The sequence below is a fragment of the Ochotona princeps genome, chromosome 2, assembly GCF_030435755.1.
Source record: "Ochotona princeps isolate mOchPri1 chromosome 2, mOchPri1.hap1, whole genome shotgun sequence".
Lineage (NCBI taxonomy): Eukaryota > Metazoa > Chordata > Mammalia > Lagomorpha > Ochotonidae > Ochotona > Ochotona princeps.
The window spans coordinates 33,368,825-33,386,279 of NC_080833.1; the positions used below are offsets into that span (position 1 = coordinate 33,368,825).

Below are 17,455 nucleotides of genomic sequence, written 5' to 3' on the forward strand. Positions count from 1 at the left end.
TGGTGTCTGTGGTGCTGCGCCACTGGGGCCCTACAACCGGTTTCCTGATATACTGACAGATGTGGCTTCTGCTCTCATCATACTTGAAATCGAGTGAGGACAAACTGACGTGCATTTCACACGATGAAAACAAACCTCATCCTAACAACTCTGGGACATACAGATCAAAACACCAGGTAAAGAGGCCTCACCCTTGTCTGCTTTTCCAGTGCCCTGCAAGCTTCAGTTCCTCTGGATTGTCAGTGATGTGTCCCGTCTCTGAAATGCTGTGACATTGTGTGCCAGTGCCAGACATCTGACGCTGACTGTTTGCTTTCCAGATGGACGTCTCGCCTTGGAAAACACCATGCATGCAATCCCTGAGAACCCCAAGAATGGCCACCGCCACAAGAACCTCACTCTATTCCCACTGACATGAAGTCATTCCGTTCATTTTTGCCGATCGCATAGATCCCACAGGTAATCTCAGAAACTGTCTTAGTGTTGAACGTGCAAGCACTGAATAAATACTTGCTACGCTGAGTTGAAACGGTCATTTCCACAGACCTCCAAGAACATGCCATTTGTAGGTATCACTCTGCTAGCAGAATGCCAAGAAATTAGAAACTGGGACGAGTTTGCATAAAACTCTTGTTCTGTTCCAGTTGACCTTTCTGCTGATTCTGGGCAAGTGACCCCAGCTGCTGCACATATATGATGATTTCTGGCCTAATAACTTCTGTACATCTACTCTGAGTTTGGAACAAAAAAATCTACCGAAAATGTTAACAGTATAAAATACTGTGACCTAATCCAAGGGAAGATCTGAGCACCAAGGGTATAAAGGGACTGCTCTAATGTCCTGTCTATAGAAGCATTTACTCAGCATTTAGACCTACATCCAATCAAGTTGTCTTTCCAAGGCATTAAGGTTCGTTTGGGGATAACATGTCCTTTTAAAGAAAGAGTAACTTTCCCTACTAAATATATGACAGTTACAACACTTATTTGCTAATAACTATTTAAAACAGAAAATGAGAGAGGGAGACAGACAGAAAACAGTTTCTTCTACTGGCTGGTTCAAAACCAAATGCCCGTGAACCCAGCGGTGTGTCCTAGCAGCTAAAGTCCTCGCCTTCAACGCCCCGGGATCCCATATGGGCACCGGTTCTAATCCCGGCAGCTCCACTTCACATCCAGCTCCCTGCTTGTGGTCTGGGAAAGCAGAAGAGGACGGCCCAAAGCTTTGGGACTCTGCACCCGCGTGGCAGACCTGGAAGAGGTTCCTGGCTCCTAGCTTCGGATCGGTGCAGCACCGGCCGTTGCGGCTCACTTGGGGAGTGAATCATCGGACGGAAGATCTTCCTCTCTGTCTCTCCTCCTCTCTGTATATCTGACTTTGTAATAAAAGTAAATAAATCTTTAAAAAAAAATGCCTGGGTCCGGCGCCATGGCCTAGAGGCTCTAGTCCCCTCCTTGAACGCACTGGGATCCCATATGGGTGCCTGTTCTAGTCCTGGCAGCCCCACTTTCCATCCAGCTCCCTGCTTGTGGCCTGGGAGGGTGGTTGGGGACAGCCCAGAGCCTCGGGACACTGCACCTGCATGCGAGACCTGGAGGAAGTACCTGACTCCTGGCTTCAGGCGGCGCAGCTCCAGCCCTTGAGGTCACTTAGGGAGTGAATCACTAGACGGAGGATCTTTCTCTCTCCTCCTCTGTATGTCTGACTTCGCAATAAAAATAAAATCTTAAAAAAAAAAAAAAAAAAGAAAACAGATGCCCACAATTGAACGTAATGGGAATAGCAGATTCCATTGAACTGATTTACAAACTAAAATATGGAGTTTTATTGTAGTTCTGGGGAATTGTTAGGGAAGTTTTCTGCTGCTTTCATTGGACATGCGTTCTAATTCAGTCTCCCTTCACCTTTAGAAACTCTTAAGACAAGTGTTTTGGTCATTTGATAGCATACCATGATGCTCTAACACTATTTTCAGTTTCTCTTTTCCCTTTTTTTTCCCCTTTATTTCCAAGGATTTGTCTTCTAGCTCAGATGTTTTTTCTTCTGTCTCACCAAGTCTGTTATTGAGGCTTCCCACTATTTCCTTTTTATTCGAAAGACAGATTTACAGAAGTAAGTACAGAGACAGAAAGATCTTCCATTCACTGTTTCATTCCCCAAATGACTGCAGCTGCTGGAGCTGAGCCAATTTGAAGACTGGAGCCAGGATCCTGTTCCTGGTCTCCTGGGTGCAGGAGCCCAAACACTTAGGCCAGACATCCTCCACTGCTTTCCCAGGCCATAAGCAGGGGAGCAGCCAGAACTAGAACAGGCCCCCATACAGGATGACAGCACTTAAAGGTGAATTATCCTTTAGGCCACCATGTCAGCCCTCTATAGTATTTTTGACATTTTGAACCATTTCTAATATTTCAATATGATTTCTCAATATCTTAGTCTCTCAGCAAATTTTTTCCTACCTATAATGTATTATTTCATGCATGTGTCTCTGAATAACACTCATTATTCTGAATTCATTTCATTTTATCAGTCTATCTTCACATCCTTATATTGTTTTGTTCCTTTCTGGGAGTCATATTGCCTTCCTTGTTCTTGTTTCCTGTATTCCTGGGTTCATTTTCAGGCATTTGTGGAAACAGGTTTTCTCTTCTGATGGCTCATATCCTTGCACTATGTCTCTGTGACTTAGTGGAGTATCTGCATGACTCCCCAGAGGTGTGTTCTGAGTGGGACCAGAGAAACCTGGCCAGTGCTCAAGCACAGGGCAAGAATACAGGGTGATACTAAGTCGGGTATGGCTGATCTCTAAGAGGTCGGGTGGGAAATGGGGTGGTATAGGAAACAGAACGGACTGATGGAACACACCCACGAGGTCAGGTGTAAGCCCTCTCCCAGGCAGAGTGGGGGTGGAGGGGGCGGGTACTAGCAGGGGACTACAGCAACCCCAAAGCAGCCCATGACAAGAGTCTTCAGTCAGGCAGGTGTTCAGTGCCTTGAGTCTTACATTAGGATACACAAGGTGCAATGCCACAAGATTCCTTCATTCTGTTCTCAGTCATGTTGCTAAGGTAGGCATTTTTCATTTTATGGATGAGGAATGACAGATGTTTGGCCACCTGACAAGCCAGTAGTGAGTGGCAGGGCCAGGAGGGGCTGACTACAAAGGCCAATTCACTCCCTTGACAAACTGCCTCTCTCAAGTGATTTCTTGACAAGGCGAGCAGCTATGAGGCTACAAATAAATCTATTGCTGGCAAACATAGCTACTTCAGTACAGAGGGTTTGACCACCCGGCTTAGAATCTTCCCACATGTTTCATTCATCAGCCAAACTCAATTACATGCCCAGCTTGGTTCCTGCTCCCTGCTTGGCCTCTTCCCACTGCTGGCTCCTGCCTGCCATTCCGAGCTGCTTTCTTCCTAAAGCAGAAGCCCCTGTGCTCACATACTCCAAGGCTACTCACCGCCCCACAACCTGAACGTTATCTGTTGGCGCCATGGGGTCTACTGGCATGAGCAAACCTGTATATGTGTATATGTATGTTGTATGTCCACTGCTATTTGCCTTCCCCACCCCTCCAAGACCTTCAGCTACCAGAAAGCACAGACCATGTGCATTCCACTCAGTGTTCTCTGTCCTGGGTCTAAGTCTGAGCTAAACGTGTTTGTTGGAAGATGAGCAGGAAGACCAAACATTCCTGCATCAAGGCCAGAAAATTGCACCCCTCAGAGACAACATGGCCAGAACAAAGAACACAGGAAGATGGTCTCATAACCTGATCCCTTCCTCCGTCTCCCAGCCCAAGGACAAAAAAGAAATACTTAAGAGATACAGACTGGAACTCAAGAAACTGGATAGGACTCGGGGCCTTTGGTAAGTCTGCCTCCTTCACTTCAACACTAGCACACTGGCAACATACACACAGGCAGCTGAGAAGACACAGCAGGGAGCCAGGCTCACCCTGGTGTGAATTCTGGCTACTGCTAAGCAGTTGTGTGACCCAAGCTTTTGATTGACTCAGTCTGCTTGTTACAAAGGGTAGAGAAAAATTCTTGTCCAAGGTCAAACAGCAAGACAGCAGCAGGGCCAAGCAGCTGACACTGATCGTGTACCACTGCTCAACATGAGGAGGAGGCCAAGATGCATGGGAGGCTGAGGCAACGGATGACGAACAGAGGAAAACACACACAAAGGAAAGGGCTGTTCACAACAGAAACATGGCTAACACACTGAACCTACAGAATAAGGGTTAAAAGCATATGAAAAGGGAACAAGTTGAGAATTAAAGAACTCTCAAGAGGTCAAATGAAAGCCAAAATAAATACATATCCAATGGAATAATTAGAAGGCCAGGTGCTTGGCCTAGAAGGTAAGAGGCTCACATACCATACTGGAGTACTTAAGTTCAAGTCCCAGTCCTGGTTCCGGACTCCAGCTTCCCAACATTGCAGATCCTAGGAGGTAGCAGATGGCTCACGTGACTGGGCTCTTCCAACTCATATGGGATATCCGGGTTGGAATTCCAGCTCCCAACTTAGGCCTCAGCCCAGCTCCAGTCACCACAGGCTTTTGGGAGAGTGAAATAAAAATATAGCAGCTCTCATATCTCAAAAATATTTTAAGTTTTCAACAAAATAAAGAATAAAATCTCACAAAAGAACTAAAATGCAGACTTTGACATGTGATTCAGAGAAAACGGTAAGGTGGGTAAAACGGTATCTGGAAAAAAGGATACAGGAGGAAAATTAGACAAGAAAAATATAAGGTGATGATGACCCAAGGAAACCAGCAGCTGTACCATAAGCAAAGTTTATTATAATTCACCTAGCTGTACAGGGATTTATCATGATTTTATTAACTTAAGGGGTGAGGGAGGTTTAACTAAATAGCCATCTAACATAAAGGAATTTGGACTCAGTTTAAATTATTATCAATAAATAGCAATACTTAAAACATTCAAAGTATCAATCCAACTTCTAAACCTTCTTTCTAGTCCTGAGTTTTATTTTAAAACTTAATTCAAAGGCAGAGAGCCAAAGATCTTTTAGTCCAAGGGTACACTCCCCAAATGACCACAACTGCCAGGTCTAGACCAGGCTGAAGCCAGGAATCAGCAACTTCATCTGGGTCTCCCAGATATATGGAAGGGACCGATGTACTTGGGCCATTATCTGCTGCCTTCCCTGAAGCATTAGTAGGAAGCTGGACCAGACGCAAAGCAGCCTGAGATCAAACTGGCATTTCAAAATGGGAACTTGGCATGGCAAACAGCTGAATCCACTGTACAAGCCAGCCTCCTAGTCCTGAGTTTTCAACCAAGGATATATGTTCTTCAAAAGCTTTTTCTTTATTGAAGACATTTTTTATAAAAAGAAATAGAAGGGACCCATCATATGAAAGTCAATGTCTTCATGTCTTCTTGGTTCTCTGTTTAGCGTGTTCTGCTCTTCATCTTCTCTCTTGTTCTCTTTCCAGGTCTCTTCTGCAGAGAAAGAAACAGCACATCTAATCATACAGCCTGTGACTTTCTGCTGCAGCGTGCAAAAGCACAGAGGGGAGGAGTGGGGAGCTTGGAGGGGAGCCTCGCTGGCCCCTGGCCTGGGCCACCTGGCTCACTTACATTTGATCCTTTCTTTCCAGGCCTCTTGAGGCCCTTGCCATGTGCCGTTTTGGCCCGGAAGCTGGATACATCATCGTGGCTCTCACGAGTGTTCCATTTGGAGCCTTTCTTCTTTCCACCAAAACCAAACTTCTGGTTTTTATACCGTCGCTTGGCATTAGGCCTGTAAAAATGTAGTCCCACGGGTGTTACTGTCACTCAGCAGCTCATTATCACAAAATCCCCAAGCAAACATCATCTCTACCTGGTGTTAACCAACTGGGGAGGAAAATGAGGCAAGCAGACAAGGATGTACATGTGTCGTGTGACTTGCAGCTTTGGAAATCTTGCTAAATGACCCTGTACTGTTTCTATTCCTCTCAAGGATATACACTTAGAGTGAACATACAAACGTAATAAAGTGTAAAACCTGTCATCCCAAATGAGGAACCTCAAATTTTGCACATGAAAACCACCTGGATTTATCACCCCTCAGCACAAGCTCTCACTGCAGGGTGGGGCTATACCACCTCTCCAGCACCTGGGCCAAAAAACCCAGCAGTCACTCTCTAAACTGAGTCCTCATCCAACCTCTTGAATGTTTCTTCAATCCATTTTTGCCTTCCCCACCCCACTGCCATTTTCAAGTCACCATCACTGCTTATCTGGACTTCTGCGGAAGTATCCTGGCCATTCTCCCTGCTTCCCTCAAGTCACCCACACAAGCAGCAGCTTGGTAACCTTGTCAAAGCATCAATAAGACCTGCCCCTTAATGTTAGTAAAATCCGTGTGTCTCCCTGGCACTGATAAAGCCCAAGCTCCCCCACAGGCAAATAACCGCCCAGCTCCCCCCTGCCAGCCACACCTCCCCACTCCTCGAGCTACACTGCATTCCCAGCTTCCCTCACACATACCTGCTGCTCTACTTCTCTATGTCTTTGCTCATTCATATTCTTCTTCCTCCCCAAACCAAACCACCCTCTGTTCTCCTCTGATTGTTATTCATCCTTCAGACTAAGCTTAGGAAGCCATCTCTACTACAGCAGGTATTTCTTCTCTTTGCTTTTTCCTTTTTTTTTTTTTTTTTTTGCATTTCTTTACTTGAAGGAGCAGTACAGGGAGCCAGAAAGAGATCTTCCATCTGCTAGTTCATTCTCCAAAGAGCCAAAAAAAGCCAGGTTTGGGATAGGCTGAAGTCAAGGAGCCAAGAACTGCATCCAGTCTCCCAGGGCCCAAGCACCTAGGCCTGCACCCACTGCCTTCCCAGACCCAAGCACCAGGGCCTTCACCCACTGTTTCCCAGATTAGCAGCAGGCTGTCAGAAAGGGAACAGCCAGAAATGAAACTGTACTCCGATATGAGATGTCGGCATCACAACCTGTAGCTTAACTGCCTGTGCCAAAGATTAGTTACTCCTCACTGGGGTATGGAAGATTTCTCTGCACACCCCTCCTAAACATGCTCACCTAAACTGTTGACATGTATCCTGTTAGAATTATAGAGTTAGACCACCCGAAAAACAGCCAGGTTCAGCGAAATCATGCTTCAATGCTATAAACTGCTAAAGACTAAAATTAAAATAGGCATGAGACAGCTGAACAGCAATCTAAGCCATTTTAAGGCGTATAGAACACGGCTGAATGTAAACCAAAATTGAAATGTCTATGAAGAAGTCACAGGTTGTGGTTGAGAACCTGCATTTTCCTATTAACATATTGGTTAATCAATACCATGTCAATGAGTGTCATAATGTTGGAAATGGTTGGAAATACTATGTTGGGGCTTTTGATTGATTGGGATGATACTCTGCCGGCTCTACCTTCAGACCAGAGATGGTCTCACCAAGAAACCATTGAACTTACCAGGACAATAAGATGCTGGACTTTATGCTTGGTAAATACCTCCAATGAAAGAATGTCAACTGAATTTGAACTATGGAAATGCAACAAGGTGGAGCAATCCACCATGGGGGGAGGGTTTGGGGAGGGGCGGGGGGAATCCCAGTGCATATAAAAAAATTTATCACATAATACAATGTAATTAATTAAAAAAAAAAAAAGGAAATGCAATAAAAATATATGTTTAAAAAAAAAAAATAACTGCCTGTGCCAACACTAGCCCCTACTGTCAGGTATTTCTAAGACATGCTTACATACTAGTCCCTAAGACGCTTCTATCATAGCACTTTCTGTATTAAATGGAAATCAGTGTTATTTCCAGTCCTGGCGTCCACAAAACAGCAAGGTGGACTAAAGGGAGGGACTTCAGTTGCTTTTGTCTCTTAGGGACTAAAGGACTAAACTGCCAACACTGCTAATCTTCACAGTATGAGGAGGCACATACTACCTGCTCATTCTGGCAGATAAGGCAGTAACATTTAGAACGGGCAGTGACCTGCTCAAAGCTGTCTCCTCCTGAGCAGCAGCAGGGGCTGCACCTCCAGCCGCACCCTGAACCATCACATGGGTGACGGAACCACAGTGACTCAACATTCACTTAAAGTGTGCCAAAACAGTACATTTTGTTTGAAGTTTATTTTTATTTATTTGAAAGGCAGAGAGCAAGAGATCCTACACCCAACTGGTTCATTGTCCAAATGCCCACACCAGCTAGGGCTGAGCCAGGCCAAAGCCTGGAGCCAGGAATTCCTTCTGAGCCTCCAACACAGGTGGCAGGTACCCAAGCAGCTGTGTGACTACATGCGCCCTCCCAAGAGTCTATACTAGCAGGAAGCAGTGTAGGAGGCTGGATTGGAAGTGGAATAGGAATTCAAATTCAGACTCTCGATTTGGGATGTGAACATCCCAAGCAGCATCTTACTCCCTGCAGCAAACGCCCACCCCAAAGCGCCTGATTTCACCCTCCAAGGCTGATGTGGCCATAAAGGCCCAGCAGGCAACGTGCAGAAGTCATGGCCGCAGCAGCCACACTCTGTGGACTGAGGCCGCTCCTGCTGGAGGTCTCCAATCATGCTCACAAATTGCTGGCCCAACAAACACAGGACAGAACCACACCCAAAACTCCTTACCCTTTCCTCATCTGCTGGCCCCCCTTAGCGCCTGCCTGTGTGCCGCGGGCAGCAGGTTTCTGATCTCCTTCCAGGAAATCCAGTTTATCAGAGAAGCCTGTTGGTGAAGAAGTACTTTGATCAGTACTGTTGTTAGTGAAAAAAGAAAGTTTAAACCCGAAAATGAGGCTGGTAGTTACTACAATGATTTTAAGAGAAACAGCTTTCTACTACCTACATCATTCCCAAAATGCAGGTCCAATAGTTACACAGCTGTGGGGAAGGCTCTAAAGCTCTCTATCTGTTCAAGTAAACTCCCTGGTACCTGGTCCCCTGCTCCCTTACATCCTTGAGAGACATACTGACCTTTCTGGTATTTCTTAATGGCAGTCATCATGTGTGCTTTCTCCCGCTGTCTCTTCTGAAGAACCTCTGTTTGCACCTGCATTAGGGACACACAGACAGTAAGACCTGTCCCAAACCTTTACTACAAATGTATTCTTTTATAACGACAGTAATACTATGTTGCAGGGAGGAGACTGTTATTATATTCTAAGTATATTCTTAGTTTACCTCTTGACTTACCCAGTGAGGCTGAAATTATACGCCACTCTGAAGCACAATAACTTGCCCAAGTCATGTTCCTAAGAAGTGCAGAATCGGGCCCAGCGGCATGGCCTAGCAGCTAAAAGTCCTCGCCTTGAAAGCCCCGGGATCCCATATGGGCGCCGGGTCTAATCCCGGCAGCTCCACTTCACATCCAGCTCCTGTTTGTGGCCTGGAAAAGCAGTTGAGGACGGCCCAATGCATTGGGACCCTGCACCCGCGTGGGAGACCCGGAAGAGGTTCCTGGTTCCCGGCTTCGGATCGGCGTGCACCGGCCTGTTGCGGCTCACTTGGGAAGTGAAAACATCAGATGGAAGATCTTCCTCTCTGTCTTTCCTCCTCTCTGTATATCTGGCTTTCCAATAATAATAATAAAATCTTAAAAAAAAAAAAAAAAAAAGAAGTGCAGAATCCAGGTTCATACCCAGCCTGCACTCCCATCTCACTGTACAACCCTGCCTACAAAACCAGCAAATCATGTTTAGATCTATGTCCAGTTTTCTCCATTAATTATGTTACTGAGCATGAAAATACCAAAATAGAAGAGAAATAACCTTCCCAGGAAACAAACAAGAAACAGCAAAGCTTTAAGGATGAAGAAAACACTTCAAGACTGCCAAGCAGGGCTCTAGCTCTCACCTACGCCAACATTCTACCAGGATACTTCTTTGCTGGAGGGACAGAGGCCTGATCTGGGTACTGCCACTGGATCCCAGTAGTATCCTCTCTATCCCCTAATGTGACCAACCAAAAAGGCTTGCAGTAGCAAGCATTCCCTAAAGGACAATCCCCCCAAGTTGAGACCTCTGCCCCAAAGGTTTCCTCAGTTTAGAAGCTGAGCTGTGGCTGGTGTCTGGCACAGTGAATGAAGCCACCACCCACAACATCAGTATCCAATACAGACACCAACTGGTGCCCTGGTTGCTCCACTTCCAATCCAGCTCCCTAATACTGGCACCTGGGAAAAGCAGTCCAACATGGTCCAAGTGCTTGGGCTCCTGTACCACATGGAAAACCGAGATGGAGTTCCAGGCCCCCCAGTTCAACCTGTCCCAGTGCCAACCATCGTGGCCATTTGGGGAATGAATCAGCAGATACATTCCGGTCTCTCCCTCTTTCTCTGTTAGTCTTTTCAAATAATAAGTAGTAACAACTGAGAACTAATACATCTAAGCTTTGCTTCTGATAAAATACAATGTGTCAACTGACAGCTGGTGTCTTTGAGATATTCCCAGTCATCCACCTCCAGATCAGAAACCCACAGGAGACCTCATGCAGGGGACAAGACCCTGGTCCACTCTACACTGGAAACCATCAGTGAGGCGACCCCAAATGGAGACAAGAGCTCCACACCCCACAATACAGGTGCTCATGTAGAAAATGTTGACACAGTTTTAACCCTCAGGTTAACTTTCCTCATACTCATTTTTTCCTGAAATCCTAACTTTAATTCCTGTCTGCTTTTTCAGGTGCCCATGAAGTAAAGGGAAACCTCTTCCGGGTCTCCCACGTGGGTGCAGGGTCCCAAAGCTTTGGGCCGTCCTCGACTGCTTTCCCAGGCCACAAGCAGGGAGCTGGATGGGAAGTGGAGCTGCCGGGATAAGAACTGGCGCCCATATGGGATCCCGGTGCGCGTTCAAGGCGAGGACTTTAGCCACTAGGCCACGCCGCTGGGCCTGAGTAAAGGGAAACCAAGAGCAATTCTACTGTGCGCCAGAAATGGCTTCATATTAGCACCCAGTCACTCATCATTCACACAGGTGCCACACATTCATACAGTCCACAGTTAATTCCTTCAAAAACGTGACGATCAGCTTGGCTTATGAATCCCGGAAATGCAGTCTGGAATCACCAGGTGAGTTTTTAGGGGGATGGAAGGGATATGTACACAAATTCCTAGAAACTCTGGGAGTCGGAGATTTCCCCTAAGGATGTTGCTGGAAACCGCTGATCTTACTGCGTTGCTCTCCCACACAGGTGTGGCAGCTGAAGCCCAGAGGAGGTGAAGCACAGGCTCTCCTGCTGTGACAGGATTCCTGGGCCCCCTGGGGACGGGGTACGACTCTGCTCACAGACACCAGCACACACGCTCCACTAGAAGCAATAAACACCTGCTCAGGTACATGGGCATGGAGCCCAATCCAACCAGGGCAGTCTAACCTGGGAAGTCCCCACAGCACTCTCACCTTCTTCCCATACTTCCGGAGTGCTCGCAGTCTCTTGGCCTTCTCGGACTTCTCCATGGCGGCCTGTTTTGTCTGCAGCTTCTGTCGAATCTAAAACAGCAAACCCTGTCAGTTATTTCAATCTGGGACAACCAGTATGCGGAAGACATTCCCAGCTCTGCCAAGCACAAAACGCATAAATCGGCTATTCCAACATGTGTTTATAGTCAAGCACTTTGCAAGGCACCAAGAAAAGTGTCTATGTGGAGCTGCAACTTGGAGGCTGCCTGCCCACTCAATGCCATTTATTCCATTAACAGCTTGACCTCCTACAAGAGCACCAGCTTTCTGACCGTCTCTGAACTGAGGGATAAACAGCAATGCAAGCTCCGTGCCCTTCTCTACAACACCACAAACATGATAAAAATGCCAGGCAGATAGAAGGCATGTGACCTCTGCCAACACACACACACACACACTCCAGTTAAAAGACAAGCACCCATCCATGTGAATGCACAGCTGTGTCTTGAGCTCGTCTCTATATTACCTTCCCTGGGCAGCACCGTGACAAGAGCTCCTAAAACCCAGTGGGAGGCCTTTGGGAACTATCTCCATGGATCTTGAATCAGACACTGACAACTCTGTTCCTCCCAGAGTGAAATGAGAACCAAGTTCACCAACTCTGTAAATTATACTGTAGCTGACCCATACATCAACTCCTTGCTTTTACAGGAGAGAAAACTGAGGCCCAAAGAAAAGTAGCCATCTGGCAGCCCCAGCACTCCTCACCGGCCATGGTGAGATGACAGCAGACGTGTTTCTTCTGTCCTCTCCACACCGTGCCCAGCCCAGCTCACTTCTCACAGTTCTTTTCCTAAATGCCATTTACCTTTTGCATTTGCTGATCCGACTTGGCCATCTCTGCAAAGTAGTCATCGGGCCTCTTGGTGGGGATTTGCAGCTGGTGGAGGCGAGGTAACATGGCCAGCACCGCCGCCTGGGCCTGGCGGTAGCTGGAAAGCCAGGACACAGTGAGAAACAGGCAGGGAAGACAGGGGACTTCCGTTCCTTCTCACCGCCTCCTACGAACTGCCCAAGCTCAGAGGGGCATTCCACCCCAACAAACCAGAACTAGTAACACCTCACCAATTTTGGTATCTAGAAGTTTCACTGTCATTCTTTCAAAGGAAAAGTGTTGCAAAAATTAATTATGTTAGGAAAACAAACACCCTATAGGTACCTACCAACATACAAACGCCAAGGATAAATTATGAAATCACTACATATAAGTCCACAGCCAAACCTACAATTCACTTTGAATTACTGAGTGCATACATGCAGTGCGCACGTACAAATGCACACACACACACACACACACACACATGGTAAATGACATTTCAAAACTGCCCACAGCTGGACTTTGCCTTGGCCAGGGAGACCATTCTAGCTTTATTACAGAAAACAGCAGTCCTCCCCCGTCCCATTCCCAGGCTAATGCCAACAGCCCCTGGGACACCTGAACAACCCACACAACTGCCTCCCCTCTCCCAAACTCTCCAGCACAAAGGACCCCAACACCTCCCGCATTTGCAAACCGACATACAAAGTCATCTCCCGCTGGAAGTCGTCTTCGGGATTCACGGCTGCCTGGTCCTTGCTGGGAGGTGTTGCCTGCGACCCGCTGGTGTCTGGCACAGGCCCCAAGGTCACATCGAGTCTCTCCACCCACTCCAGATCCCGTCTGAATTCAGCCAAGCACTGTTTCAGGCCATTCTAGTGAAGAAACCAACCCTCAGAAAGGAGGTCCGCTAACATTGACACCACCTCCACATCAGGGGGGCTCAACCCTTCCAGACCAAGACTGTCTCCCAGATACAACCATGGTCCTGGAGAGCACCCACCTCCGGGTACCCCCGATCCAGTTCTGGAATGCACCCCACCTCCCGATACCCCCGATCCGTTTCCAGAGCGCACCCCGCCTCCGGGTACCCCCGATCTGATTCCAGAGCGCACCCCACCTCCGGGTACCCCCGATCCGGTTCCGGAGCGCATCCCACCTCCGAGCCGGCTCTGGACTCACCACGTTGTTCACGGCTTTCTTGGGCCCCTGCAGTACGACGTTGAGGCCTGGTTTCAGGAGTCCTCGGGAAAACGCATCCTGCAACTGCGGGGTACAAGGGTGGTCAGCACCAGCCAGGGAAGGTCCCCGCGTCCGCGCCCGGCCCCTCGGCGGACACCTACCTCCTGGTCCGCGACCAGGGATTCGTCAGAGTCCGAGTCCGATCCTGAGAGCGGGGGAGTGTCCATGCCACAGCACACGCGGCTGCCCGGGGAAAGCAACAATACCTGTGGCTCCACGTGGACGCGAGGCGCCTGAGCGCCCACAACTCTAGCCGGCAAGGTTTTTTCTTAACATAACTTCCTGTTCCGGTCGTGAGCCCGCACTTCCGGTACGCCGTTACTATAGGAACGCCTCCGCGTTCGGAAGAGCCCGAGTTGCATGAGATCCGGGAGGGTAAGATTTCTGGATAAGCACGTGATCTGGTGACCCAGAGAGAAGCGAAAGGTGGGACGAAGTGCCTGGAGCATGAGGAGACGTTGGAAAACGCCAGGGAGTGGAGGAAACAGGAAAAGGAGCAGGGTCAGGGCGGAAAGAGCAAGAGGGAAGGGCGCCTAGGGGGCGGGGCGTGTGGATCAGCGATGGGCGTGTCCCGGGGACGGGGCGTGTCCTGGGACGGGTGTGTGAGGTGCTGAGGGGCGCGTCCTGGGCGGGGCGTGTGGGCCAGCGATGGGCGTGTCATGGGGCGGGGCTTGTCCGGGTGGGCGGAGCGCTTCCATACTTTACCTGTGTGCTGTGTTCAGCAGAGCTCTGACTAGAAACCATGTCCAGCGTGGTAGCCCAGTCGCTGCATGTTTTTGGCCTTCGATCTCACGTAGCCAACAATATCTTCTTCTTCGACGAGCAGACTGTTATGTTTCCTTCAGGAAACCACTGCGTGAAGTACAATGTGGATCAGAAATGGCAAAAATTCATTCCAGGTAAAGCCCTTTCCATCCTTGAAAAATTGGCTGTTGGCCTGTTTGAAGGTATATGCAGCTCTGTGAATGTGGAGGGACAGTATTGTGAATGTCGGCTTGCATCGTTTAATCATGGTCGACCACACCCAGCATATAAAATAGTGCTAACTTTAAAATACATTTTTATTGTAATTTCACAAGAATATGAAGAATCTTTTTTCATGCATCTTCAGTGTGGTTTTATGTCAGCAGTGGAGTGCCCCAGGACACGAAGCAGCACTGACATGGGATCCCAGCACACGCAGAGTGAGGATTTAGTCATTAAGCCATCGCTACAGTGAAGTCTGGTGATTTTTTTGGTTTTGTTTTGTTTTGTTTTTTAAGAGTTGTTTCTATATTTGAAAGGCTGAGTTAACAGAGACAGAGAGAAAGAGAGATCTACCGCTGGTTCACTCCCCAAAAGGCTGCAATGGCCAGGGCTGGGCCTATGCAAAGCCAGGAGCCAGGAACTTCTTCCAGGTCTCTCAAACACTTGGGCCAGAACATTCGCAGGAAGCTGGGTCAGAAGTAGAGCATCTAAGACACAAACCAGGGCCCACGTGGGAGTCCACTATCACAGACTCACAATGCCAGCCCTGACATTCATACATCTTGAATCATAAAGCTGAGTTCAGTCTGTTGTTGTATCGTGCTCCATCGCATGAGTGTAATGCCCTGAATAGTTTATCATCGTTCTAATGGTGGAGGACATTTCTGAAATGCCTTTTGTCGTCATGAACCATACTACTGCACACTTACCTGTATTCGTTTCTACTCATTCTTGTATGTGTGTCCACATGTGCCCAGGTGCCCTGGGATGCACAGCCACCACACACTCCTGCCAGAAGTACAGAAAGGTCTCCATTCTAGCACAAGCCCACCGTCCCCTACTGCCATACAATTTCCTGATACATTGCTAATCTAGGAGCTGAGAAAAGACATGGTGCTTTAAATTGTATTTCTGTATTACTAATGAGAAAATATATTTTTACATGTTTATGGACTTCTATGTAGACCTATGTTAACTGCCTTTTGTAAGTCTTGTTTTTCTGTTTGGTGGCAGAAGTTATTAATTTCCTTATGAATTCTTGGGGCACACTTTAAATATTCTATATACCAACATTTGTCACATTTGTGAGTTGCAAATAACTTAGCCTAGTACTTTCGGCCTTGATTTTTCTGTCTCTGTTTTATTTTTTAATTTAGCACTATTTTAAAATTGGTTTTAATTAACATATATTCATGTCCATGTGGAGTCTTTTGATGGACAGAATATTTTACTGTTGATAAGGTCAAGTTTATAAAAAACAACGTGTAATATTCTGTTGGAATAAACCGTATTGAATGCAGTGGAATTTTATTTTTTGATTTTTACATCCAACATATTTGCTAAGCTGCTATTAATTCTGATTACTTTTCGGGAGATTCTGTGGAGTTTTTGACACAGACTGCCACATCATGTATAAATAATGATAGTGTTATTGCTTCTTTCTTGTGTTGATGTACTGGTGAATACCTCCAGGGACAAGGAAAATGAGCAGCGCCTCTTGTGTTTCTGATCTCAAAGGGAAGGATGTTCCCTGTGGTTGTTGCTCAATGTACTTACCAGGCTAAGCAATTCCTTTCCTTTGTGATTTGCTATGCTGCACCCCCCCAAATATATACTGGATTTTATTACATCTATTTTCTTTTTTTTTAAGATTTATTTATTTTTATTGCAAAGTCAGATATATATAGAGAGGAGGAGAGACAGAGAGGAAGATCTTCCGTCTGATGATTCACTCCCCAAGTGACCACAATGGCTGGAGCTGAGCTGATCCGAAGCCGGGAGCCAGGGCCTCTTCGGGTCTCCCACGCGCAGGTACAGGGTCCCAAGAATTTGGACCATCCTCAGCTGCTTTCCCAGGTCACAAGCAGGGAGCTGGATGGAAAGCAGGACTGCTGGGATTAGACCTGGCACCCATATGGGATCCTGACGTGTCCAAGGCAAGGACTTTAGCTGCTAGGCCACTGCACTGGGTCCTAATTATATGTGTTTTCATTTGTTTGTATTTGATCTCATCTTGACTAAACCCTTTGCCTGCCATTACTCTTTACAAATCAATTGTTCCAGCTGAGGTCATTTTTCCTCTGCATTTAGTAATAGTGTGTTAATGGTAAATGCTCTCTGTTGTAGTTTGTCTGAAAATGGCCTTATTCCTTCTCATTTTAAAAAGATAACTTGCCCAAGTATACAATGTTTATCATCACATTATAGATCATATTCTATGGTTTGCTTGCTTTGCCTTGTCTTTTGTCACCATGTTAAGATATTAGCCATTGAAGTCTTCTGGTCTTCTTTTTTTCTCAATTATTTTAAGAATTCTGTCTATTTTTAGACACACATTTATGAATATGTGGGGTTTTTTCTTTTTAATTCATTAATTACATTGTATTATGTGACACAGTTTCATAGGTGCTTGGATTCTCCCCACCCCTCCCCAAACCCTCCCACCATGAAATGAGCCAATCCCAAAAGGTTAAATACCATGTTTGCCTTAATTTAAGATGATATGATGTTATGTATAACATGTTATGTTATGTATGTTATATGTTGTGTATAAACCAAAATTGAAATGTCAATGAGGTGGTCACAGAAGGTGGGGTTTTTTTCTGTTTCTATCCTCCTAAGCATTCTTTGGGATTCAGTGATCCTAGAAAATGTTGCTCAATGATTCTAGGAAATGTTTAGTAATTGTTACTTGAAATATAGAATCTTTTTTGTTGTCACCTGAAACTCCTCACCAGCTCAATTCCATCTTCGCTCCTCCATGTGTTTTACTTACTTGATTTTTCCAACTCTTAGCCTCTCTGTTGCATCCCAGGTCATTCCTTTACCTTCATCTCAGTTCTCGGATTGTCTCTTCAGCTGTATCTGACCTGCTGCTTAATGGATCCAATAAGATCCTGGTCCAGTTGTGCCCATGGTCTCACACTTTTCTTCCTGGACCATTTTCCTTATGCAGGGAACTCCATCACA

General features: G+C 46.6%; 2 protein-coding genes and 1 long non-coding RNA gene across 7 annotated transcripts in view; 2 read left to right on the plus strand and 1 right to left on the minus strand.

The window, feature by feature from the left end:
• Positions 1-4,809: 4,809 nt before the first annotated feature.
• On the minus strand, positions 4,810-13,788 carry EBNA1BP2 (EBNA1 binding protein 2). Its single transcript, XM_004591668.3, has 9 exons — positions 13,621-13,788; positions 13,460-13,543; positions 12,983-13,152; positions 12,269-12,392; positions 11,401-11,490; positions 8,975-9,050; positions 8,630-8,726; positions 5,622-5,784; positions 4,810-5,483 (listed from the first exon to the last, which is right to left on the minus strand). Exons 1-9 carry the CDS (start codon positions 13,684-13,686, stop codon positions 5,433-5,435), a joined length of 921 nt encoding a protein of 306 aa, XP_004591725.2. The 5' UTR covers positions 13,687-13,788; the 3' UTR covers positions 4,810-5,432.
• Positions 10,907-12,256, plus strand: LOC131483066 (uncharacterized). Its single transcript, XR_009247498.1, has 3 exons — positions 10,907-11,069; positions 11,192-11,216; positions 12,112-12,256. It is a non-coding gene; the product is annotated as an uncharacterized LOC131483066 (long non-coding RNA).
• CFAP57 (cilia and flagella associated protein 57) overlaps positions 13,762-17,455 on the plus strand; it is a 74,200-nt gene continuing 70,506 nt past the window's right edge. Inside the window, exons 1-2 of one of the 5 annotated variants that reach the window (XM_058679946.1) lie at positions 13,762-13,894; positions 14,245-14,418. In XM_058679946.1, coding sequence (XP_058535929.1) covers positions 14,262-14,418 — 157 coding nt within the window. In that variant the 5' untranslated portion in view covers positions 13,762-13,894; positions 14,245-14,261. Of the gene's footprint in view, positions 14,021-14,244; positions 14,419-17,455 lie in introns of those variants that run through there. The other 4 variants (XM_058679945.1, XM_058679947.1, XM_004591505.2 and 1 more) reach the window with 4 other exon arrangements.

What these genes read in the sequence shown, in the direction of transcription:
- EBNA1BP2 (XM_004591668.3), bottom strand. Translation starts at nt 13,686, where the DNA reads ATGGACACTCCCCCGCTCTCAGGATCGGACTCGGACTCTGACGAATCC. An exon ending in CCCTGGTCGCGGACCAGGAG is followed by an intron (nt 13,544 to 13,620) that starts GTAGGTGTCCGC and finishes TGTACCCCGCAG; the next exon opens with TTGCAGGATGCGTTTTCCCG. An exon ending in TTCCAGCGGGAGATGACTTT is followed by an intron (nt 12,393 to 12,982) that starts GTATGTCGGTTT and finishes CTGGCTTTCCAG; the next exon opens with CTACCGCCAGGCCCAGGCGG.